The sequence below is a fragment of the Lichenostomus cassidix genome, unplaced genomic scaffold (genome assembly GCF_008360975.1).
Source record: "Lichenostomus cassidix isolate B80296 unplaced genomic scaffold, HeHo_3.0 HiC_scaffold_33, whole genome shotgun sequence".
Taxonomy (NCBI): Eukaryota; Metazoa; Chordata; class Aves; order Passeriformes; family Meliphagidae; genus Lichenostomus; species Lichenostomus cassidix.
The window spans coordinates 1,537,499-1,560,242 of NW_028147632.1; the positions used below are offsets into that span (position 1 = coordinate 1,537,499).

A 22,744-nucleotide genomic window follows, 5' to 3' on the forward strand; every position below is an offset into this window, starting at 1 on the left:
CAGAAAGGGGGAAATGCTGTGAGGGTTTTGAGGTGAATGGTGGTGGTTTGGGGTTTTTATGGCCACAAACCCCTGGGAGAGTTGCAGAGCTGGAGCTGGGCAGGAGGAACCCCCAGGGCAAGGCGCTGAGCCCTTGTTTTTGCCCCAAAGCAGGATTTGTCATTGGCAAGGCGTGGCCGGATGGAGGAGGAGGAAAAGGCCCGGAGATGCAGCCGGAGCTCGGAGCTGGGGGAGAAGCCTGAGGGCAGAGAGAAGCCCCACAAGTGTGGGGAATGTGGGAAAAGGTTCAGGTGGAGATCTGAGCTGATCATGCACCAGAGGATCCACAGTGGGGAAAAGCCCTATGAGTGTGGGGAGTGTGGGAAGAGCTTCAGCCATATGTCCACCCTGATGCAGCACCAGGTGATCCACACAGGGGTAAAGCCCTATCAGTGTGGGAAGTGTGGGAAGAGCTTCAGCCGGATGTGCACCCTGATGCAGCACCAGGTGATGCACACTGGGGAAAAGCCCTATGAGTGTGGAGAATGTGGGAAGAGCTTTGGGCACAGGTCCACCCTGATCCATCACAAGAAGATCCACACTGGGGAGAGGCCCTATGAGTGTAGGAAGTGTGAGAAGAGGTTTCAGAGGAGCTCCGATCTCCTCGTCCATGAGCGCATTCACACCCAGGAGAGGCCCTTCCGCTGCCCTGACTGCGGGAAGGGCTTCAAGCAAAACTCCAACCTCATCACCCACCGGCGCATCCACACTGGGGAAAAGCCCTACGAGTGTGGGGAGTGTGGGAAGAGCTTCTCCAGGAGCTCTCACTTGACTCAGCACCAACGGAGGCACCAGTGAGGGAAGCTCTGCGAGTGTCCCGAGTGCAGGAAGAGCTTCATTGCTGCTCCAACTCCATCCCCAGTGGGAAGATCTGCAGTGGATGATCCCCAGTGACCCCCGTTGGGCAGAATCCTGGTGACCCCCATTCCAGGTGATCCCTGTAATTTGAGAAGAAGGTGTTTTATATGGTCAAATTTTACTTCTTCTCCTATTCTGAGTTTGTTAGCAATAAATTCAATTCACATATCCAATTCCGAGCCTGTTTTGTGCACAAAGGTGTTGGATGAAGGATCTCTTAGCCAGGTCCTTCTATCAGCTCAGGAAGCCTTGGTTCAATTTTCTCTCCCCACGGCGGCTGTGCAGGGCAGTGAGAGAGCAGCTCTGCTGGGTGCCTGGCATGGGGCCAGCGTCACCCCACTGCAATGTGCCATGGCCTCGTGTGGCCCTGTGCTCTGGAGCCAGCGCTGCTGTTGCTTTTTCCTTGCTGATGGTTTTCTCTTTTGCAGGAAAGGCGTGTGAAGTGCCCCCGCTGTCCCTGGCGTCCCCTGGGCGCCGGCAGCCGCGTCCCTTGGCCTGCTCCCCCTGGGCCGTTGCAGGGCGGCTGGCGGAGGCTGGGAGCTGCCGTGGGGGCCGTGGGGCTGCCCCGGGGGCTGCGTGCCGAGGCGGGGCCGGGAGGTGCGGAGAACTTGGTCGCTGTTTGCAGAGCAATGGCGCATTGGGCCCGGGCCCGTTGCAGGGCTGTTCCTCATGTGCGGCTTTGGCCTCGGCCAGCCCGGGGGGCACTGAGAGCGCGGGGCTTGGGCTGTGCGCTGTGCAGAGCCCGCGCCTCGCTGCCCTTGGCTGGCTGTGCTGTCACTCGGGATTGTCCCAGCGCCATTGCTGCTCGCTGCCAGCGAGCGGGGACAAGGCCGGCGCCGGTGTCGCCCCCAGGCAGGCAGGCAGGCAGGCAGGGCTTTAGTGGGGCAGCAGCGGCGCCATGGTGGGAGCGTGTGTGCGGCCCGGGAGCGGCGGCAGCGGGCGGAGCCCGGGGAGGCGGCGGTGGAGCTCGGAGAGGCTGTCCCAGCGCAGGTGGGAGCCGCGCTGCCTTGTGCCGGGGCTCGGGGCTCGCTGCGGGCGGATGGAGGGGATGCAGGGGGCGGCAGGGGGGCTGTGGCGGCTTCCTTCTCCCGTCTCCCTCCCTCCCTCCCTCCCTGGCTGTGACGCCGTGTTGCCGCTGGCCTGAGGCCGCTGAGGGAGCGGCTGCCCGCGGTCTCCTTGCCGCTGCTGCCTCGGCAGGAGGCGGTGCCGGAGCAGCGCTGGCTCGTCCCGCTTGCTGTCGGTAGCACAGAGGTGTCTCTCCTGTCCCCGGGTCGCTGCGCTGCGATCACCGCCGAGCTCCGCCGCCTCCGAGCTCCGCCGCCTCACGGCGCTCCGGCCGCTGCCGCTCCCGAGCCCTCACTGACCCTCCGGCAATGGCGGTACCGGGGCGGCACCAAGGGCGGTGCTTCTCCCCACTCTGATTAATCACCGCTCCAGAATTACGAGTGACGCCACTATCACCCAATGGGAGTGAGGCGGGAGAGCTCTGCACACGGCACAGAATCGCCCCAGTCGCTCCAGGCACAATCCCGGAGCTGTGGCCGAAATTCTCTTTTCGGCTCCTCAGCCCTGCAATGTCCCAGCCGGGCAGGAGGACAAAGAATCGCTGCTGCCCTGAACCGGCGGGAGCTCGGTGTGACCTGGAGCGGCAGGTCCAGCTCGGTGTGAGCTGTGGCTGAGGCCGGGATGGAGCAGGGACTCCCCTGCAGCCCCGGCAGGAGCCCAGGCCGGAGCAGGGGATGCCCGAGAGAGACCCTGAGCCATGGGAAGCTCCTGCCGAGCCATGGAAGTGGCTGCTGGCGGGACTTGTGGGGGATCCCTGCTGGAGCAGCCTGTTCCTGAGGCATTGTGTGCTGTCGAGAGACACCAGGGTGAGGAGGACAGTGTCACAGCGGTTTTCACCTCCCGCCGGTTCGGAGCAGCAGCGGTTCCTTGGCCTCCAGCACGGCCCGGGACATTCCAGGCCTTTTTCTCCTACGACATTTTAAAAACCTATGAAGAATTCTCTGCTGCTCAGTGACCCCTTTATATACCCTGCGGACATCCCGTCCTCCACTCCCATTGGCTGATTCTGCCGCCACTCCTCATTCTCGAACTCTGATTGGTCAGAACGCAGCTGAGGGACAATCCCGCCTTGTCCCCACATCGCTTTGATTTCCCCCAAAAAGCCAAAATCTCCCCAAAGCCCTTGGGCTGAGCGGAGGAACGGACAGGGTTTGGGCAGAAAACTCCCAAATCGTTGTTCCCGAGGCTGGGAAGGACAAACGGAACCCAACTGATTTGGGAGCTCCAGCAGCTCCTCTCTGCCGGCCCAGCTGAAGGCCTCGCTGGCTGCTGGAGGCTGCACGGGCAGACTGGGAGCACTGGGAGCACTGGGAAGAGGCTCTGGCTCGGCTGAAGTCCCCGGGGCAGGGGCAGCAGGGCAGGGGACACGAGGGACACAGGGATGCTTCACAAGTATTTAATAAAAAAATAATAATTTTATAAAGAATACAACAATAACAGCAACATGGGCGCTGTACATACTGATGGGTGTCACACAACAACATCTCACACACTCCTCTGAGTTGGAAGAGACCCACAAGGATCAAGTCCAACTCCTAAGGGAATGGCACCTGTAGGTTCCAATCACAGCCCTGGCATTATTTTGCACTCTGCTCCCACAAAGGTCACATTACCATGGCAGCAGATGTTTCAAATCTGTATCCACAGTGTTGTATCAATATATACAACATTCGTGTATAAATACAATGTTAGAAGAACAGGTAGTTCGGTATCCAGAGTGTTATATTAATATATGCTAATATATATAAGGTTAGTGTGTAAATACAGTTTTAGAAGAACAGGTAGTTCTGTATCCACAGTATTATATCAAGATAGACAAGGTTAGTATATAAATACAATGTTAGAGGAACATGTAATTTTGTATCCAGAGTGTTACATTAATATATGCTAATATATATAAGGTCAGTGTACAAATACAGTTTTAGAAGAACGTGTAGGTCTATACTCACAGTGTTTTATTTTCATATATATGTACAAAGCTAGTGTGTAAAAACAATGTCAGAAGAACATGTAATTCTGTATCCAGAGTGTTATATTAATATATGGTAATATATATATAAGATCAGTGTACAAATTCAGTTTTAGAAGAACGTGTAGGTCTACACTCACAGTGTTATATTTTCGTATATAGATACAAGCTTAGTGTATAAATACACTGCAAGTGCTGGAAAAACGTATTTGAAATCCCTTTCCGTATCAATATATATATAAAAGGTCACTGTAGAAACATGTAGTGCAAGAGAAACAGGAAGATTCCTGGAACGGCTCCAGAGGGAGACAGGAACACCCAGCCCAGGCAGCCACAGATCAGCTTCCACATCATCTCCTCTTCCTGCAGATTCATCTCCTTGAGATCAAACACTGAGGTGACTCTGCAAAGTGCACCGAGGTGACCCTGAGAGTCAGTGCAAGGCAGATGCTGCAGCTGAGGAAGGAAATCCCCGTGCTGGGGGGAAGAAGAGGCTAAGCTGTGAGTGCTCAGCACAGAGAAGGTAATTCCTCCATCCCCAGTTACAGCTCAGTTTGGGCTCTGCTGCACAGACAGTGCAGGTGATCTGAGCAGGTTGTACTCCTAAACTTTCCCTCTCGCAGGAACACACACTCTCCATTGCCAAGGATCTTTAACCTGTAAGGAGGAGCAGAGAAAGAGGTTGTGCTTTGTCCTCCCCAGCAGGAGAAACAGTGCTGCTCACAAGGGACAGTCCTAGCAGCCCTCTGCCCCCCAGGGCCCTGCCTGTGCCCCCAAGGCCCTGCCTGTGCCCCCCAGGACTCACGAGGAGCTGAAGCTGCTGCCATCCACCCACTGCAGCCGCTGGCCCTGTCTGTGCAGCCCGAGCCAGTAATCAACATTCCTGCTGAGGCGGAACAGGAACTCCTGGCAAGGAGAGAGGAGCAAACTATGGACTCCTAGCCCAGGAGCACCCCAGGGTCCCCTTGGCCTTCCCAAACCCCCCAAACCCCTCACTCACCATTTCCTTGTCAGTGAGCACAGCCAGGGAAGCCTCGAGCTCGGAGCACCGAGCCTTAGCCTGATCCCAGGAGAGACGATGCCTCGAGAGGAAGTAGCAGATCCCGTTGTACCCAACCCAGCCATGGGGACAGGCCAGCAGCACCCGAGCTGCAGGGTTAACTGGAGTAACTGGAGTCTCTCTGTGTATTCTCCCTGCAGAGGGAAATGGAGAAGAATGTCTGAGGATTCTCCCCTCAGGCAGCAGTGAGCCAGCAGTGCCCCGAGGGGTTGGGCTGAGGCTGCTGCTCCTCCCTTACCTGACACAGCAGCCAAGGACACCCCCAGAGCCACAACCAGGGCTAGGAGCACAACCAGCACCACGATAAACTTGAGGTGGGATCTGATCCTCTGGCCTGGAGCTGGAAAGAGCAGTTCGTCGTGAGGATGGAGCTGTCCTGAGCAGGCTCAGCCCTCACATCTCCCACCCGACGCCCAGGGAACAGAGGAGGGACCCTCAGCCTGTGTGCCACTCACTGAGCTGGCAGCAGGAGAGACAAGGGATGGGGACAGAGCCAGGGACAAGGGACACAGACAGGGACAGGGGACACAGACAGGGACAAGGGACACAGACAGGGACAGGGGACACAGACAGGGACAAGGGACACAGACAGGGACAGGGGACACAGACAGGGACAAGGGACACAGACAGGGACAAGGGACACAGACAGGGACAGGGGACAGCTACGGCTGAACTGCCCAGGCACAGGCATGTCAGTCCCAGCAGAGCACCACGTCCCTTCCAGAGCCCTGGACACAGCCACACCCTGCCAGCCCTGTGCTCCTGGACTGACACTGTCCCCTACCTAGAGGCCACCCGTGAGGGTTCTTTTGAGTTCATTCCTGGTTGCTGAAGTGCTGTGGACTTCCAGCAGATCCTTCACACTCCAGTCACACGGGGTCGTGTGTCCCCCCAGCCCTGCTGTCACTCTGACCCCGCACGGCTGCTCCCAGTGCTCCCAATAAAGCTTCCCAGTTGGCTCCGGTCGCGTTTGTTGGGGGGCACTGGGGAGGGACTTGGGGGACCCCGCGGTAGGGCTGTGTCTGGGGGGCAGACCTGACCCCGGGATGGATCGGGAATGGGGACCCCCGTGTGTCCCCAAGTGTCACCCCGCTCTGGGGGCCTTGGGAGGCAGCTGAACCCCGACACGGCACACAGCGAACCCCAAAAAAGGCGCTGAGACCCCCTGAGACCCCCAGAACCTCCAAACCCCATAGAAAAACAGCCCCGAAAAACAGCCCCGCGAAAATGAGCCAATGGGAGAAGGCGCTGAGCGATTCTGATCCAATCCGAGCTCGCGGCGCTGATGACTCTCCAGTTCCCAGGCAGACCCGCAGCGCCCAGCGCTCCCCACCCCAACCCCACCTGCGCCGCCCCCTCGCCCCCAGCGCTTCCCGCCAGCCCAATTTGGGGAGGGGGCGCGTGGGGGGCGCCCAGGCCTGGCCCGGAGCCCAGCGCTGCCCCAGCCCGACCTGCCCCGGCTCCATCCCGGCTCCTCCCGCGGCATGCGACGGCGTGGGGAAAAGGGGGGAAAGGGTGGGCGCTGGGCTTGGGGGGAGGAGGAGAAGGGATGGAGGAGGAGGAGGAGGGATGAGGAAGGAGCGCGAGAAAGGCCGGAGATCCGAGCGGGAGGAGGAGGCGGGAGGAGGAAGGAGGAGGAGCCGCGGGAGGAGGAAGCAGGAAAGAGGAACAGGAAGAGCAGGAAGAGGTTGGAGAGAGGAAGAGGAGGAGCAGCAGAAGCCGCGCGCAGCTCTTTGTCTGCCGCGGCCCCGGGAGCATCGGCGCCCCGCACGCCGCAGGTGAGGGGGAGGAGGAAGTCGCCCCAAATGTCTCGGGGGTCCCCGAGCGGCGTTTTTTCTGGGCGGGTGTTTGGAGCTCGCAGCTTCCGGGATTGAGCCCCAAATCTCGTTCAGGGTCGCTGGGAGGGTTTGATTGTGCGGGGGGAGCGTTTGGATGTGGCGGAAGGGCAAAGCTGAGGCGGCATTGGGGCTTTGGGGGATATTTTGGGGGCTGCAGGTGGGCACGGCCCGGTGTCGGGGTGGGAGGGGGACATGGGGCATGGGGTCCGGCCGGGAGAGCGGTGGAGGGGAAGGGCGGGAGCCCCGGAGTGGGGTGAGCGGAGAGGGGCGATGGCGGAGCTGGGGGAGCCCCGGCAGGCTGGAGAGGGGGGAGCGTGGCTAAGGGGGAAGCCTGGGATCCCTGGAAGCACGGAGCAGAGAATGAGGGGAGAAGGGACCCCTGGGACCCCCAAAGCCCCCGGATCATCCCTAAGCGGGACCCTGGAAAATAGGGAAGCCCGGGAGCCACGGGAGCCCCGTGAGTGCAGGGAAGGGAGAGCCTGAGGAGGCCAAAGTGCAAAGAGCAGAGAGGGGGAAATGCTGTGAGGGTTTTGAGGTGAATGGTGGAGGTTTGGGGTTTTTATGGACACAAACCCCTGGGAGAGTTGCAGAGCTGGAGGTGGGCAGGAGGAACCCCCAGGGCAAGGCGCTGAGCCCTTGTTTTTCCCCCAAAGCAGGATTTGTCATTGCCAAGGCGTGGCCGGATGGAGGAGGAGGAAAAGGCCCGGAGATGCAGCCGGAGCTCGGAGCTGGGGGAGAAGCCTGAGGGCAGAGAGAAGCCCCACAAGTGTGGGGAATGTGGGAAAAGCTTCAGGCGGAGATCTGATCTGATCAAGCACCAGAGGATCCACACTGGGGAAAAGCCCTATGAATGTGGGAAGTGTGGGAAGAGCTTCAGCCAGATGTCCAACCTGATGAAGCACCAGGTGATCCACACTGGGGAAAAGCCCTATGATTGTGGGGAATGTGGGAAAAGCTTCAGCCACAGCTCTGCCCTGATCCAGCACAAGAAGATCCACACCGGGGAGAGGCCCTATGAGTGTGGGAAGTGTGGGAAGAGGTTCCAGACCAGCTCCGATCTCCTCGTCCATGAGCGCATTCACACCCAGGAGAGGCCCTTCCGCTGCCCTGACTGTGGGAAGGGCTTCAAGCACAACTCCACCCTCATCACCCACCGGCGCATCCACACTGGGGAAAAGCCCTATGAGTGTGGGAAGTGTGGGAAGAGCTTCTCAGTCATGTCTAACTTTACTCGGCACCAACGGAGGCACCAGTGAGGGAAGCCCTGCGAGTGTCCCGAGTGCAGGAAGAGCTTCATTGCTGCTCCAACTCCATCCCCAGTGGGAAGATCTGCAGTGGATGATCCCCAGTGACCCCAGCTGTGCAGAGCCCTGGTGATCCGTGCTGCTGGTGATCTGTGTGGCAAAGACACCTGGCTGGTGGCTCCACACCCTCCTGGCTCCCCGTGGGCACCTGGATGAAGGCAGGGCCAGGAATGTCCATGGGAATTCCTGGGGACATCAGAAATCCCCTGGGGAGAGCGGATTTGTTGACTTTCCACCCCAGAAAATCTCACCTTTTGTGTTCAGTTATATCATCTCTTGGCATGAGGCAACACTGGATGGCCTTGGAGATCTTTTGCAACCTCATTGATTCCATGATTGTGATTTTCTCTCACCCAGTGGCATCTTTCACAGCCAAATGGTTCTGCATTGGGGCAAAGAGCAGGATTTTGGGGTGGAAACCTCCAAAAATGTTCTTCCCTTCTACCCAACCACGTGGATCCTCAGCGGGCACAGACATGTAAATCCTTTTCTTTCAGGTTTGGTCTTGTTTTCATTTCAATCCTTCAAAACACCTGAATTTGGGGTAAAAATGAAGATATTGAGGTGTGACATGGGTGGGACATTGGGGTCACAGCTGTTATGATCCAAACATTAAGGTTCTTTGGAAATACCTCTGCCCGAATTAAGGTGCAAACGAGACCACATGCCAGTCAGTAGTGTAGGTTTTATTTGATAGTAAATATGAGAGAAAGAGGGAGGAAAAGAGAGGAAAAGAGAAGTAGGAAAAGAGGTGAGGGGGACAGAAAGAGGGAGAAAGAAAACATCACCATCCGTGGATCCCAACGATGTCACATTGATCTTCTCCAGCTGCTCTTCTCAGTGGTGGTTTTCCCCCCAAAAAGCACAGAGTGCCAAGGGTTAATATACACTCAGGCCAGGTGACAATGTCCAGCATGTCCCCCCGGGGCAGGGGACAGTCTCTAGCAGCAGACTCTGCTTGCATCACCTGCACTGCTGTGGTGCAAGGCCTGGCATTTGGGGGTCTGTGATGGATTGTGACTCCCCTCAGCTCCTCTCACGTCAAAGTCCCGATTTGATGTCGAACTGCTCCAGCAGCGTGCGGTGGAGATTTTTGGGGGTTCTGTGCCGTTTTGGGGGATTTTTGTGTCCTTCTTGGGGTTTCTGGGTCATTTTTGGGGGGGTTCTGGGTCACCTTTTGGGGTTTCTGTCTCACTTTTGGGCGTTTGTCATGTCATTTTTGGGTTTTTTTTATCATTTTGGGGGTTTCTGTGTCATTTTTAGGGTCTCAAGTGTCACTTTTGGGGATTTCTGTGTCATTTTTTGGGGTTTCTTTGTCGTTTTTTGGGGTTCTGTGTCACTTTTTGGGATTTCTCTTCCATTTTTGGGGTTTTCTCTGCCGTTTTTGGGGTCTCACTGTCCCATTGGAGGTTTCCCATCGTCACTTTTTGAGTCTCCATATCACTTTTTGGGGCTTCTGTGTCACTTTTAGGGTTTTTTTCTGCAATTTTTGGGGTTTCAGTGTTGTTTTTTGGGGTTTCTGTGTCACTTTTTGGTGGGGTTGGGGGTTCCACAGCTGGGCAGTTTGTGTAAACCTGGCTTCTGCTGATGGCTGATGGGTTTTTGTCCTTTTTCGTTGTACTTTTATACTCTTTTTATATCCTTTTTACCCTTTCCCATTCCTGTACCTTTTACTCTCTGTATCTCAGCCCCACATGTTTATAACCCTTGTGCTCCAGCCTCGTTCAGAATTCTTTGGAGAAGACGAAACAATCTCCACAATTTCAAGAGCATGAGGCACCAGCCTTGAAAGAGCTTTATCACTGGGACATGTTTCTGTAAACTAATTTGTAACTTTTTTTTTGGGGGGAGAGGTAATTTGAATAAGGGGGCAATGACTTCATTTGTTAGGTTTCTCATTGGGGAATTTTAGATAGGGATGTTAATCAATGAAGTCCATAAATTGCAAACCCGTGATATTGTCGCTCTCTTTCCGTCGTGGTGCACCTGGGATCCTATTAAACCAAGGGAATACCCTTTTCCTACACTGCGGGGTCTGTGCTCAATCTTTCCCAGCATTTTAGGCATCACAGTGAGCTGTGCTCTGCCCCCACCCCAAACTCAGCCAGGGATGATTCTCAGAGCAGCTGGTGGCTTTGGATTTGTGTGTGCATTCCTTTCCCTCAGCCTGAGATGAGTGAACAATAGGTTTCCCTTTATGGGATCTCAGCAGTTTGACTCTCAGTCCAAAGTCCCAGTCAGGTATCTTCAGGGAGGGTTTTTGATTGTAGCTTCTTTGTACACTTTTTGTTATAATGAGCAAAACTTTGTATCGATGTTTGAGGCGTGAAATATTTCAGTGTCTGATAACAGCCATGGTGGGACATTGGGGACACAGCCAGGGTGGGACATTGGGGACACAGCCATGGTGGGACATTGGGGACACAGCCAGGGTGGGACACTGGGGACACAGACAGGGAGGGCAAAGGCAGGCAGAGCTGTCCCTGTCCAAACCTGCACCCAAAAATCCCCAAATTCAGGGATTTCTCCCAGAAAAAAGCTGCGAGGAGCAGCCTGGATGGAGGGAAAGGGGCGATGGGACATTTAAAAGAGTTGAGTTGGGTTTGACACCCCTGGAATTGGGTTTGGTCCTCCTGGAACTGGATTGGATTGACTGGGAATTGGGTTGGATTGACCTGGAATTTGGTTTGATCCACCTGGAACTGGATTTGGTTTACCTGGAATGAGGTTGAATCGATCTGGAATTGGGTTTGGTTCACCTGGAATATGTTTTGACTCACCTGGAGCTGGGTTTGATCAATCTGGAATTCAGTTTGATTTACCTGGAATTGGGTGGGATTTATGTGGAATTCGGTTTTATCCACCTGAAAAAGTTGGATTTTCCTGGGATTTGGTTGACTCGACCTAGAATTTGGTTAGATCCACCTGGAATTGGGTTTGACTCACCTGGAGTTGGATTTGATCCACCTGGAATTGGGTTAAATCCACCTGGAATTGGATTGAATGCCCCTGGAATTTGCTTTAATCTGCCTGTAATTGGGTTGGACCAACCTTGAGCTGGATTTGACTCACCTGGAATTGGGTTGAATCCACCTGGAATTGGGTTTGAATGGTGTTGGTGCTGCAGTAGAGGCTGGAATTCCCCCAGGATCCTCCTGGAATCGAGTCAGACACACCTGGAATTGGGCTGAATTCCCCTGGAAATGGATTTTTGGTTATATTCTGTCTGGATGATGGTGTGGGGCAATGGGAATGGGGAATTGTGGGGGGCGAGAGCATAAAAATGCCAAAAAAATGGGGATTTCCACCCAAAATCCTGGGAACAGGGGGGTTTGGGCACTGCCAGAGCCCCAAAATCCTGGAAAAAGAGGAATTTGAGCAACCTGAGCCTCTAAAATCCTGGGAAAAGAGGAAGTAGGAACTCCCAGAGCCCTAAATCCTCACTACAGGGGGGTTTTGGAATTCCCAGAGTCCCAAAATTCCAGGAACAGTGGGGCTGGGGAAATCCCCGAGCCACAAAATCCTGGAAAAGGAGGAATTTCAGCACAGTGAGACCCTAAAAATCATGGGAAAAGTGGAAGTGGGAATTCCCAGTTTCCCAAATCGTCAGTACAGGGGGGATTGGGAAATCCCAGAACCCCAAAATGCTGGAAAAGAGGATATGGGAACATCCTGATCCCAAAATCCTGTGTACAGGGGGGTTGTGGAATGCCCAGCCCCAAAACTCCTGGGAACAGTGGGGTTTGGGAACTCCTAGAGCCCCAAAATCTCGGGTACAGGGGGGTTTGGGAGCTGTAAGAATCCCAAAACCGTGGAAAAAGACGAGTTTGGCCACTGCTGACCCCGAAAATTTGGGAAAAAAAAGGGGGAAACCCTGAAAAAACAGGAAGCTGGGCCAACGCCTTTCCCAGAAAAATCCCCAAAAAGGAGGTTGGACCTTCTGAATCTCCCCGATCCCCTTTTGCCATGGATCCAGGACACCCCAAATCCCAACGCCGCGGCTCCAGGACCCCCCAAAGCCCACCTTGGAGCCCCCAAAGGCCAGGCAGGGTCAGCGGCAGCAGCAGCAGCAGGCAGGGGCAGCTCCGCGCTCCATCCATGGCGCCTCGGGATGTGGCGACACTGGGAAGGGTCGCTGGTGGTCCCAGTGCAGCGGCGGCGAAGTGGGGGGAGTGGGAGTGGGGGCGCAGCGCCCCAAAAGCGGCCGAGCCAATGGGAGGGCGTGTGTGTTGTGTCGTCTCCGGTTGCCGGGTAGAGCCTGTGCAAAACGGGCCCCAAACCGGCCCGGCCAATCGGAGCGCGTCCAAAACAACTGCGGCCAATGGCAGCGCGCCCAAAACCACGCCCAGGCAATGGGAGCGCGTCCCAAAACGGCGCCCGGCCAATCAGAGCGCGCGGGGCGGATGATCCCGCCCTGCTCCGGACTGGAGCTCCCAGTGCAGCGGCTGCTGCGGGGCTGGCGGCAGCTGCCCGGCGCTGGCCATGGGGCGAGTGGCGGCAGCTGGGGCCCTCCTGGTGGCACTGGTGGTGCTGGGAGCCACCCCGGCTGCGGGCGCGGAGCTGTCGGGTGAGCGGGGGGAGCAGGGAATGCGATGGGAACGGGGGAAAAGGGGAAAGAAAGGGGTTTGGGAGCCCAAAGTGGAGGGGGAGGAGGAGGGGAAGCCGAAAGGGAGAGCGGGAGGGGCTGAGGGTTGGGGGAAGGTGAGGAAGGGGTGGGAGAGGGTGGGGAAGTGGGGAAAAGGGGAGGGTGGGAGCCCAAAACTCAGCGGGAGGGGGATGGGGATGGAGAAATTGTGGGTAAAAGGGTGGGAAAATGGCAAAAAGAGGGAATGGGACCCCAAAGTTGAAGTAGGGAGTGGCTGGAAATGGCGGGGAGTGAGGATGTGAAAGGGGAAATAGGGAGAAGGGTGGGAAAGAGGAAGTGGGATCGCGGGCAGGAGGGTCCCATGGCGGCCGTGGGGCACAGGGGGTGCGGAGTGGGGATCCGGGGTGACCCCCGGAGCTCTGGGATCGATGGGGGTGCTGGGGGAACCCATGACCTGTGCCTTGCACACACAGGGGTCTTCCAGGAGCTGGGATACACTGAGTGTCACTTCATTAACGGCACGGAGAAGGTGAGGTTCATGGAGAGGTTCATCTACAACCGGGTGGAGTACATGAGGTTCGACAGCGATGAGAGGAAATACGTGGGGTTCACCCCGTATGGGGAGAAACAGGCCAACTACGCGAACAGTGACCAGGCATGGATGGAGTACAAACGGACTGCAGTGGACAGGTACTGCCGGTACAACTACGAGGTGTTCACACCGTTCAGCGTGGAGCGCAGAGGTGAGCGTGGGGCAGAGGTGTCCCCTCAGGCTCTGCCCTGGCAATGACCCTGCAGCCCCTCAAACCCTCCCTGGGAATCACCCAGAGCCCTCAGCCCTCCTTGTGCCAAACCAGGGGCTTCTTATCCTGCTCAGTGACTCTTGTACCTCTCCCAGTCCGTCCCAATCCCCCCCAGTCTCTCCCAGCCCCCCCAGCGCGTCCATTTCAGCCAAGCGTGAAGATGACGCTCCTCAGATAATCATTTCGCACGTCTCTGATGACTCATCAGGCAGACAAGCTGCACCGAGTTCCCCGCGCTGGGCTTAACCTCACAATGCCGTGGAATTCATTCCCAGTTCCTCCCAGTGCCACCACAGTCACTCCCAATGTCTCTAATGCAATCCCAGTCCATTCCCAGTGCACTCCCAGACCTCCACCCTCCATGAAGTGCCCTCCCAGTGCTCCCCAATCCACACACTTCTCTTCCAGTCATTTTCCAGTCCCAATGCCACCACAGTCACTCCCAGTCCCTCTAAACCCAATCACAGTTCAATCCCAGTCTGTTCTCATTCCCCTACGAGACCTCCATTCTCTCTCCCATTGCCCTCACAGTGCTCCCCCATCCACTCCCCGCTTTTCCAGTGCAATCCCAGCCCCACCCAGTGCCACCACGCTCCATCCCAGTCCCTCTAAACCCATCCCCAGTCCATGCCCAGTCCACTCCCAGACCTCCACCCTCTCTCCCAGTGCCTTCCCAGTGCTCCCCAATCCACTCCCCTCTCTCCTAGTGCCCCCCCATTCCCTCCCACTCCTTTCCCAGTCCCTCCCAGTACCACACCACCCCTCCCAGCTCTCTGCCAGCGCCCCCCCAGCTGATCCCAGTGTCTCCCCTCTCTCTCCCAGTGCCCCCCAGCGTGTCCATCTCGCTGGTGCCCTCGAGCTCCCAGCCCGAGCCCGGCCGCCTGCTGTGCTCCGTGATGGATTTCTACCCTGCGCAGGTGCAGGTGAGGTGGTTCCAGGGCCAGCAGGAGCTCTCGGAGCAAGTGATGACCACCGACCTGCTCCCCAACGGGGACTGGACCTACCAGCTGCTGGTGCTGCTGGAAACGCCCCCCCGGCGCGGGGTCACCTACACCTGCCAGGTGGAGCACGTCAGCCTGGAGCAGCCCCTGAGGCGGCACTGGGGTACGGCCAGAGCCCACAGCACCGGGGGGAGGGGGGGAGGCACTGGGGGGGCTGGCAGGGGGATTGGGCTGTGCTGGGGGGAACTGGGAGGGAGTTTGGGGCTGCTGGGGGGAACTGGGAGGGAGCTGGAGTGAGGCTGGAGGGGCTGGAAGGAGATTGGGGATGGAAAACCAAAGGTTGGAATGAGGTTGGTTGTGCTGGGAAGAGACTGGGAGGGACCTTGGTGAGTCCTGGTGGGGCTGGGAAGGGACTGGGAGAGGGTTTGGGGGTCCTGGGGCGGTGGGGGGCAACTGGGAGGGGTTGTGGGGTGCTGAGAGGGACGGGAGGGGCTTTGGTGTGTGCTGGGGAGGCTGGGAATGGATCGGGAGGAGGTTTCAGGGGCTCCTGGGTGGGCTGGGGGCGACTGGGAGGGTGCTTGGAGGGGCTTGGGGTGTCGCTGAGAGGTTTCTGGGGGTCCTGAGCCCTGCTGACCCCCCAGAGATGCCGCCGGACGCTGCCCGCAGCAAGATGCTGACGGGGATCGGGGGCTTCGTGTTGGGCTTCGTCGTCCTGGCGCTGGGGCTCGGCTTCTACCTGCGCAAGAAGGTGAGGGGGGGTCCCGGGGGTCGTGTCCCCCCTGCCCCGGAGCGGCTGTGCTCCCCCCGGGGCCCCCCAGCCCGGTGTCACCCCCTTTTCTCTGCCCACAGAGCTCCTGAGCCGCCGCCGGCCGCAGCCCCTCCCCGTGGCCTCGGGCCCGGCCGGGACCCCCCGCTCTGTCCCCGCGCTGAGTTTGGGGGGGTCGTGTGTCCCCCCAGCCCTGCTGTCACTCTGACCCCGCCCGGCTGCTCCCAGTGCTCCCAATAAAGCTTCCCAGTTGGCTCCGGTCGCGTTTCTTGGGGGGCACTGGGGAGGGACTTGGGGGGACCCCGCGGTGGGGCTGTGATTGGGGGGCAGACCTGACCCCGGGATGGATCGGGAATGGGGACCCCCGTGTGTCCCCAAGTGTCACCCCGCTCTGGGGGCCTTGGGAGGCAGCTGAACCCCGACACGGCACACAGCGAACCCCAAAAAAGGCGCTGAGACCCCCTGAGCCCCCCAGAACCTCCAAACCCCATAGAAAAACAGCCCCGAAAAATAGCCCCGCGAAAATGAGCCAATGGGAGAAGGCGCTGAGCGATTCTGATCCAACCCGAGCTCGCGGCGCTGATGACTCTCCAGTTCCCAGGCAGACCCGCAGCGCCCAGCGCTCCCCACCCCAACCCCACCTGCGCCCCCCCCTCGCCCCCAGCGCTTCCCGCCAGCCCAATTTGGGGAGGGGGCGCGTGGGGGGCGCCCAGGCCTGGCCCGGAGCCCAGCGCTGCCCCAGCCCGACCTGCCCCGGCTCCATCCCGGCTCCTCCCGCGGCATGCGACGGCGTGGGGAAAAGGGGGAAAAGGGTGGGCGCTGGGCTTGGCGGGAGGAGGAGAAGGGATGGAGGAGGAGGAGGAGGGATGAGGAAGGAGCGGGAGAAAGGCCGGAGATCCGAGCAGGAGGAGGAGGCGGGAGGAGGAAGGAGGAGGAGCCGCGGGAGGAGGAAGGAGGAAAGAGGAAGAGGAGGAACAGGAAGAGGTTGGAGAGAGGAAGAGGAGGAGCAGCAGAAGCAGCGCGGAGCGCTTTGTCTGCCGCGGCCCCGGGAGCATCGGCGCCCCGCACGCCGCAGGTGAGGGGGAGGAGGAAGTCGCCCCAAATGTCTCGGGGGTCCCCGAGCGGCGTTTTGTCTGGGCGGGTGTTTGGAGCTCGCAGCTTGCGGGATTGAGCCCCAAATCTCGTTCAGGGTCGCTGGGAGGGTTTGATTGTGCGGGGGGAACGTTTGGATGTGGCGGAAGGGCAAAGCTGAGGCGCCAGTGGGGCTTTGGGGGATATTTTGGGGGCTGCAGGTGGGCACGGCCCGGTGTCGGGGTGGGAGGGGGACATGGGGCATGGGGTCCGGCCGGGAGAGCGGTGGAGGGGAAGGGCGGGAGCCCCGGAGTGGGGGGAGCGGAGAGGGGCGATGGCGGAGCTGGGGGAGCCCCGGCAGGCTGGAGAGGGGGGAGCGTGGCTAAGGGGGAAGCCTGGGATCCCTGGAAGCGCGGAGCAGAGAATGAGGGGAGAAGGGACCCCTGGGACCCCCAAAGCCCCCGGATCATCCCTAAGCGGGACCCTGGAAAATAGGGAAGCCCGGGAGCCACGGGAGCTGCATGAGTGCAGGGAAGGGAGAGCCTGAGGAGGCCAAAGTGCAAAGAGCAGAGAGGGGGAAATGCTGTGAGGGTTTTGAGGTGAATGGTGGTGGTTTGGGGTTTTTATGGACACAAAGCCCTGGGAGAGTTGCAGAGCTGGAGCTGGGCAGGAGGAACCCCCAGGGCAAGGCGCTGAGCCCTTGTTTTTTCCCCAAAGCAGGATTTGTCATTGCCAAGGCGTGGCCGGATGGAGGAGGAGGAAAAGGCCCGGAGATGCAGCCGGAGCTCGGAGCTGGGGGAGAAGCCTGAGGGCAGAGAGAAGCTCCACAAGTGTGGGGAATGTGGGAAAAGCTTCAGGTGGAGATCTCAGCTGATCGTGCACCAGAGGATCCACACAGGGGAAAAGCCCTATGAGTGTGGGGAGTGTGGGATGAGCTTCAGCCGGATGTCCAACCTGGTCACACACCAGATGATCCACACTGGGGAAAAGCCCTATGATTGCCAGAATGTGGGAAGAGCTTCAGCAGCAACTCAACCCTGATCCGGCACAAGAAGATCCACACCGGGGAGAGGCCCTATGAGTGTCCCAAGAGTGGGAAGAGGTTTCCAACCAGCTCCAGTCTCCTTCTCCATGAGCGCATTCACACCCAGGAGAGGCCCTTCCGCTGCCCTGTCTGTGGGAAGGGCTTCAACCAAAACTCCACCCTCATCAGGCACCAGGTCATTCACACTGGGGAGACGCCCTACGAGTGTGACGAGTGTGGGAAGAGCTTCTCACACATCTCTAACTTGGCTCAGCACCAACGGAAGCACCATTGAGGGAAGCCCTGCGAGTGTCCCAAGTGCAGGAAGAGCTTCATTGCTGCTCCAACTCCATCCCCAGTGGGAAGATCTGCAGTGGATGATCCCCAGTGACCCCAGCTGTGCAGAATCCTGGTGACCCCCATTCCAGGTGATCACTGTAATTTGAGAAGAAGGTGTTTTAAATGGTCAAATTTTACTTCTTCTCCTATTCTGAGTTTGCTAGCAATAAATTCAATTCACATATGCAATTTCCAGCCTGTTTTGTGCACAAAGGTGTTGGATGAGGGATCTCTTAGCCAGGTCCTTCTATCAGCTCAGGAAGCCTTGGTTCCATTTTCTCTCCCCATGGCGGCTGTGCAGGGCAGTGAGAGAGCAGCTCTGCTGGGTGCCTGGCATGGGGCCAGCGTCACCCCACTGCAATGTGCCATGGCCTCGTGTGGCCCTGTGCTCTGGAGCCAGCGCTGCTGTTGCTTTTCCCTTGCTGATGGTTTTCTCTTTTGCAGGAAAGGCTTGTGAAGTGCCCCCGCTGTCCCTGGCGTCCCCTGGGCGCCGGCAGCCGCGTCCCTTGGCCTGCTCTCCCTGGGCCGTTGCAGGGCGGCTGGCGGAGGCTGGGAGCTGCCGTGGGGGCCGTGGGGCTGCCCCGGGGGCTGCGTGCCGAGGCGGGGCCGGGAGGTGCGGAGAACTTGGTCGCTGTTTGCAGAGCAATGGCGCCTTGGGCCCGGGCCCGTTGCAGGGCTGTTCCTCATGTGCGGCTTTGGCCTCGGCCAGCCCGGGGGGCACTGAGAGCGTGGGGCTTGGGCTGTGCGCTGTGCAGAGCCCGCGCCTCGCTGCCCTTGGCTGGCTGTGCTGTCACTCGGGATTGTCCCAGCGCCATTGCTGCTCGGTGCCAGCGAGCGGGGACAAGGCCGGCGCCGGTGTCGCCCCCAGGCAGGCAGGCAGGCAGGCAGGGCTTTAGTGGGGCAGCAGCGGCGCCATGGTGGGAGCGTGTGTGCGGGCCGGGAGCGGCGGCAGCGGGCGGAGCCCGGGGAGGCGGCGGCGGAGCTCGGAGAGGCTGAGAGGCTGTCCCAGCGCAGGTGGGAGCCGCGCTGCCTTGTGCCGGGGCTCGGGGCTCGCTGCGGGCGGATGGAGGGGATGCAGGGGGCGGCAGGGGGGCTGTGGCGGCTTCCTTCTCCCGTCTCCCTCCCTCCCTCCCTCCCTCCCTGGCTGTGGTGCCGTGTTGCCGCTGGCCTGTCATAATGTTAGAGTGAAACAGCAGCGATTCCAGAGCACTGCTGCTTTTGAGAGTGAAACTCCTGACATTTCATGAGTGGTAAATCTGACCCCAAAGAAACCTCAAATATTCAGGAGATGACAAAATTCACAGTGATAGCAATTAAAGATGAAATCAGCTACCAGGGAGGGGGAGGATTGCTTTGGGATTCAGTTCTTCAACCTTCATTAGGAAGATTGGGAACGAATCCAAGTGCATTTTGTGGAAGGATGGACTTTGGGATCCTCAGGTGAAACCCAGGACTCCTCCCAGCTCTTTCTCCTGGCAAGAGCAGAGAAATTGGGAAGAGAACCAGAAGTTTTTGCCCCTGGGAAATGGAAAATTGGGATTTTTGGTAGGCACAGGAGCTGTTTATTCCAAATTAAACACCCTGCAAGGGGAATGAAGTGGTGATTTTGTCACAACTGTCAGTGAAATGAGTGCCTTTTCCATCTAATTGAATTCAAACTGGGGAAATGATGGCAAATTAATGGATTTTTGCACCTGCCCAGCTCTCCAGAACCATTATTAGGAGGAAATTTACTGGAAAAAGGTTTGAATTTCTCTCATGTTAAAGTTCTGGATTTTGAAATTCCCTAGGTTAAATTCAACTGAGCAGGAGACAAACTGTGAGGGAGTTGCAGACTTGCCTTGGCATGATCAGGGCATGGATCAGGAATTATTGATTATGATCTGGAGTTTTGAAATTACCCATAAAGATTTTATTGTTTTGGCTAATCATACTTGGGGCTGTGCTCCAAAAACAAAAGGAAACACTGGTAATTCTGGCTCTGGGCTTGGGAGGTCGCAGGGATCTTTTGAATTATTCACTTCTGAGAGCCAAAATCTTTCCCAAGGTGTTCCACCACAATTCCCAGTGGCTCAGGGAGGAGTCACTGCCAATTTTGCTGAACAGATCAGTGATGTGAGCCAAGGATGGCCCAGCTGCTAGTGAGGAGTCACAGCCATGGAGCTGCTAAATCAGGATCCCAAAATTCACTGTGGGACAGAGCCTGAGCTCTGTGGGACACACGTGGGACAGAAGGGTTTGGGACACCAGAGGAGCCACTGACTGAGCTCAGTCCTGTTGTACAGTGGGACAGGAAATCACCTTTGAAATTCAAAATCCTGCTGTGCTTCTGTTGGGCTCCGAAATCAGAAACACTCCAAACAATCACAAGAAGTTTATTCTAGCCCGGCTATGTTTAAAGGCAAGCCTGACTGAGAACCCAGATTGGAAACAACACAGAAAGAAGTAACTTGTTTTTGTCAACAGAAGATGCATTGCAGGATTTGCACTGACCACCCTGAATGAGGTTATTTAATCTAATGCTCTGCTCTGCCACGAGTTGTTTCAGCACAGAAGGACTAAATGGTTGCTTTAACATGGACATGGCAACTGAGGGACAGAAAAGTAAAGATCTGCAGGGATTGTAAGTGTGGTTTGCCTTAGTGCACTCTGAGCAGGGAGAGCTTTGTTATCAGCAGAGTTCATGTTGATCTAAGACTACAGGAAGAGCAAAACCAGCTGAAGTTTCCGTTCTGCACTGCAGAGCACAGCAGAGAGCCAAACAGGATGAAAATAATGAAATTACTTGGCTCCCAGGGCCAAAAACAGCTGCAGAGAGGAGGAGCACACATTTTTGTTTCACAGATCACTCTGCCAGTTATTAAACCACCATTCCACATGGTGCCAGAGATTGTCAGTGAACTGTGAAAAGTGTTAAATTCCAGACAGGTTCTGAGACAGGAATTTGATCCAAAATGAAGAAGGAATAACTTTGTATCTGCAATTGAAAACATTTTAAAAAGTGGTATTGGGTATATTGTAATAGACAGGTTTCAAGTGATGACAGATACATTATAATTGAAGATGGTTATATTGTAATTGAACTCGGATACACTGTAATTGCAACATCTGTCTGCTCTGGGTCTGTCATCATCCCACGGCAGAGTCCCTGTGACACTTTGGGCTGGGACTGCTCCAAAAAGACACAGAATCACACAAAAAGCGGAGACTTGATCAAGAACAGACAATAGGAATTTTCAGTTCCCCTAAAGGTGCTGGATAGAGCTTAAAGATTAGCGAGCAGAGAGATAACAGGGGATAAAGGTGTGCAAACAGGATGATAAACATAGATGAAATCAGGGCAGGAACAGAGAAAGAGAACTACAGTGAAGTTGGGCAAGTTATGCAACGAGAAGCAATTTCGAGGAAAGCTGAGCTTTCCTCCAAACATCAGTGAGTGCAATCACCAGAAACTCCTTTAGATGTCCCTCCAGGACCACAAAAGGACTCTGAGCAGGAGGTGGATGGATGGAAAGGAGCACGAGGAAAGGTTTATGAATTAGCCAGGAAGTGTTTAGTAATGAATATGTGTGATCCGGGTGGAACAAATACCCCATTCGGAAGTTTTACCCCACACACTAGATTAAAGAAGAGATCCTCGGGGTTTGTTCAGCACTGATAAAGAAAAAACGGCTGCTTTCAAATGCTTCAAATTAGAAGCATTGCTAGAAAGCTCATTTTCTGGCTGATTTTGGTATCATGGTCACAGAGAGGAATCCCTGTCCTGCTCCAGCCTGGGGTCTCTCCCAGGAGACACAACCCCTCAGAAAAGGCTGCTCAGGCGGGGATCCCCACAGGCCCAAAAATCCCGAGGTTCTGCGGGGACTTCCCACAGCCTCTCTCACGCATCTCCTGCTCCACCCTCTGGGCTCCTGCCGGGGCTGCAGGGAGCTCTCTGCTCCATCCCGGACTCACCACAGCGGTTCCCTGGCCTCCTGCCCGGCCCGGGACTTTCCGGAGCCATTGCGAACAGACATTTGGAAGGAAGATCCGCGGAGCGCCGCTTCCCTCAGGGAAACTCCGCCTACCGTGCAAAGCCCGCCCCTCGCTCCCATTGGCTGATTTTCCCGCCCGAAGCCAGCCTCTAAAGCTCATTGGCTCATTCGCCGATTAGAAAGCCCGCCCTAGCTTCGATTAGCTGATTCTGCCGCCACTCCTCGTTCTCGAACTCTGATTGGTCAGAGAGGCTCTGAGGGACGATCTCCCTCAGCCCCACATCGCTTTGATTTCCCCCAAAAAGCCAAAATCTCCCCAAACCCCTTGGGCTGAGCGGAGGAACGGACAGCGTTTGGGCAGAAAACTCCCAAATCGTTGTTCCCCAGGCTGGGAAGGACAAACGGAGCCCAACTGATTTGGGAGCTCCAGCAGCTCCTCTCTGCCGGCCCAGCTGAAGGCCTCGCTGGCTGCTGGAGGCTGCACGGGCAGACTGGGAGCACTGGGAGCTGGGAGCACTGTGTCGGGGTTTGACTTTGACTAAACTCCAGCTCTCTTGGGCTACAGACATGCCGGAGAGGGGAAAGGAAAACCAAAAAAACTGTAAAAACACACACTAATGTCATGAGTTCAGTGAGATAGGTCGCTGGTAGGAGGACGCAGGGAAGGAAAGGCAGACAGGCTCTAAACTTAAAGCACCTCCTCCCCACCTTCTCCACTCACCTTGGTGTCTCCATGCTCTTCTCCCTTCACATATTTTTGCCTCTTCCACCTCCTCTAGCTACAAAGAAGTGCGTGCCTATTTTGTATTGATTTTGGCTTAAATATGTTTTCACAGAGGCGGAACTAGCACCTCTAATTGACCCAAACCTGGCAAGCAGCAAGTCCATCACCTTCAGAACCATCAGAGATTGGCTCTGCTGGACTTGAAAATAACGTCCAGAACTTTCACTCAGGACTCACACAGGAGCCATCTTTGTGCCACTCCCCACCCCTCAGACACTTCTTATGGCTTACTACATCAGCTACTGAGGGGTTTGAATTTCTCTTAGATGTTAAAGATACCTTGCTGATGTTCTGGGTGAATCAAAACCCCTGCAGTCCCCAAGT

General features: G+C 56.8%; 2 protein-coding genes and 1 pseudogene across 4 annotated transcripts in view; all 3 read left to right on the forward strand.

Moving 5' to 3' along the window:
* The window catches only part of LOC146421380 (uncharacterized), a 162,934-nt gene extending 161,864 nt beyond the window's left edge, over positions 1 to 1,070 (forward strand). The window contains exon 2 of the mRNA XM_085047496.1: positions 154 to 1,070. Within this exon, the coding sequence (XP_084903622.1) occupies positions 181 to 837 (657 nt within the window). The 5' untranslated portion in view covers positions 154 to 180 and the 3' untranslated portion in view covers positions 838 to 1,070. The remainder of the gene's footprint in view (positions 1 to 153) is intronic.
* LOC146421382 (uncharacterized) overlaps positions 1 to 17,864 on the forward strand; it is a 167,982-nt pseudogene extending 150,118 nt beyond the window's left edge. Inside the window, exon 2 of the transcript XR_014848710.1 lies at positions 17,721 to 17,864. The product of XR_014848710.1 is annotated as an uncharacterized LOC146421382 (transcript). The remainder of the gene's footprint in view (positions 1 to 17,720) is intronic.
* LOC146421397 (class II histocompatibility antigen, B-L beta chain-like) lies at positions 12,575 to 15,483 on the forward strand. Of its 2 annotated transcripts, XM_085047485.1 has the most exons (5): positions 12,575 to 12,700; positions 13,192 to 13,461; positions 14,344 to 14,625; positions 15,104 to 15,210; positions 15,312 to 15,483. In XM_085047485.1, exons 1-5 carry the CDS (start codon positions 12,616 to 12,618, stop codon positions 15,318 to 15,320), a joined length of 753 nt encoding a protein of 250 aa, XP_084903611.1. In that variant the 5' UTR covers positions 12,575 to 12,615; the 3' UTR covers positions 15,321 to 15,483. The 2 variants fall into 2 exon arrangements, with proteins under 2 accessions (XP_084903611.1, XP_084903612.1); XM_085047486.1 differs by having other exon boundaries at positions 12,583 to 12,700; positions 15,104 to 15,483.
* Positions 17,865 to 22,744: the final 4,880 nt, after the last annotated feature.

Coding starts and splice junctions, on each gene's coding strand:
- LOC146421397 (XM_085047486.1), top strand. CDS start 12,616: ATGGGGCGAGTGGCGGCAGCTGGGGCCCTCCTGGTGGCACTGGTGGTG. Junction 12,701..13,191: donor TGCGGGCGCGGAGCTGTCGG/GTGAGCGGGGGG, acceptor TTGCACACACAG/GGGTCTTCCAGGAGCTGGGA. Junction 13,462..14,343: donor GTTCAGCGTGGAGCGCAGAG/GTGAGCGTGGGG, acceptor TCTCTCTCCCAG/TGCCCCCCAGCGTGTCCATC.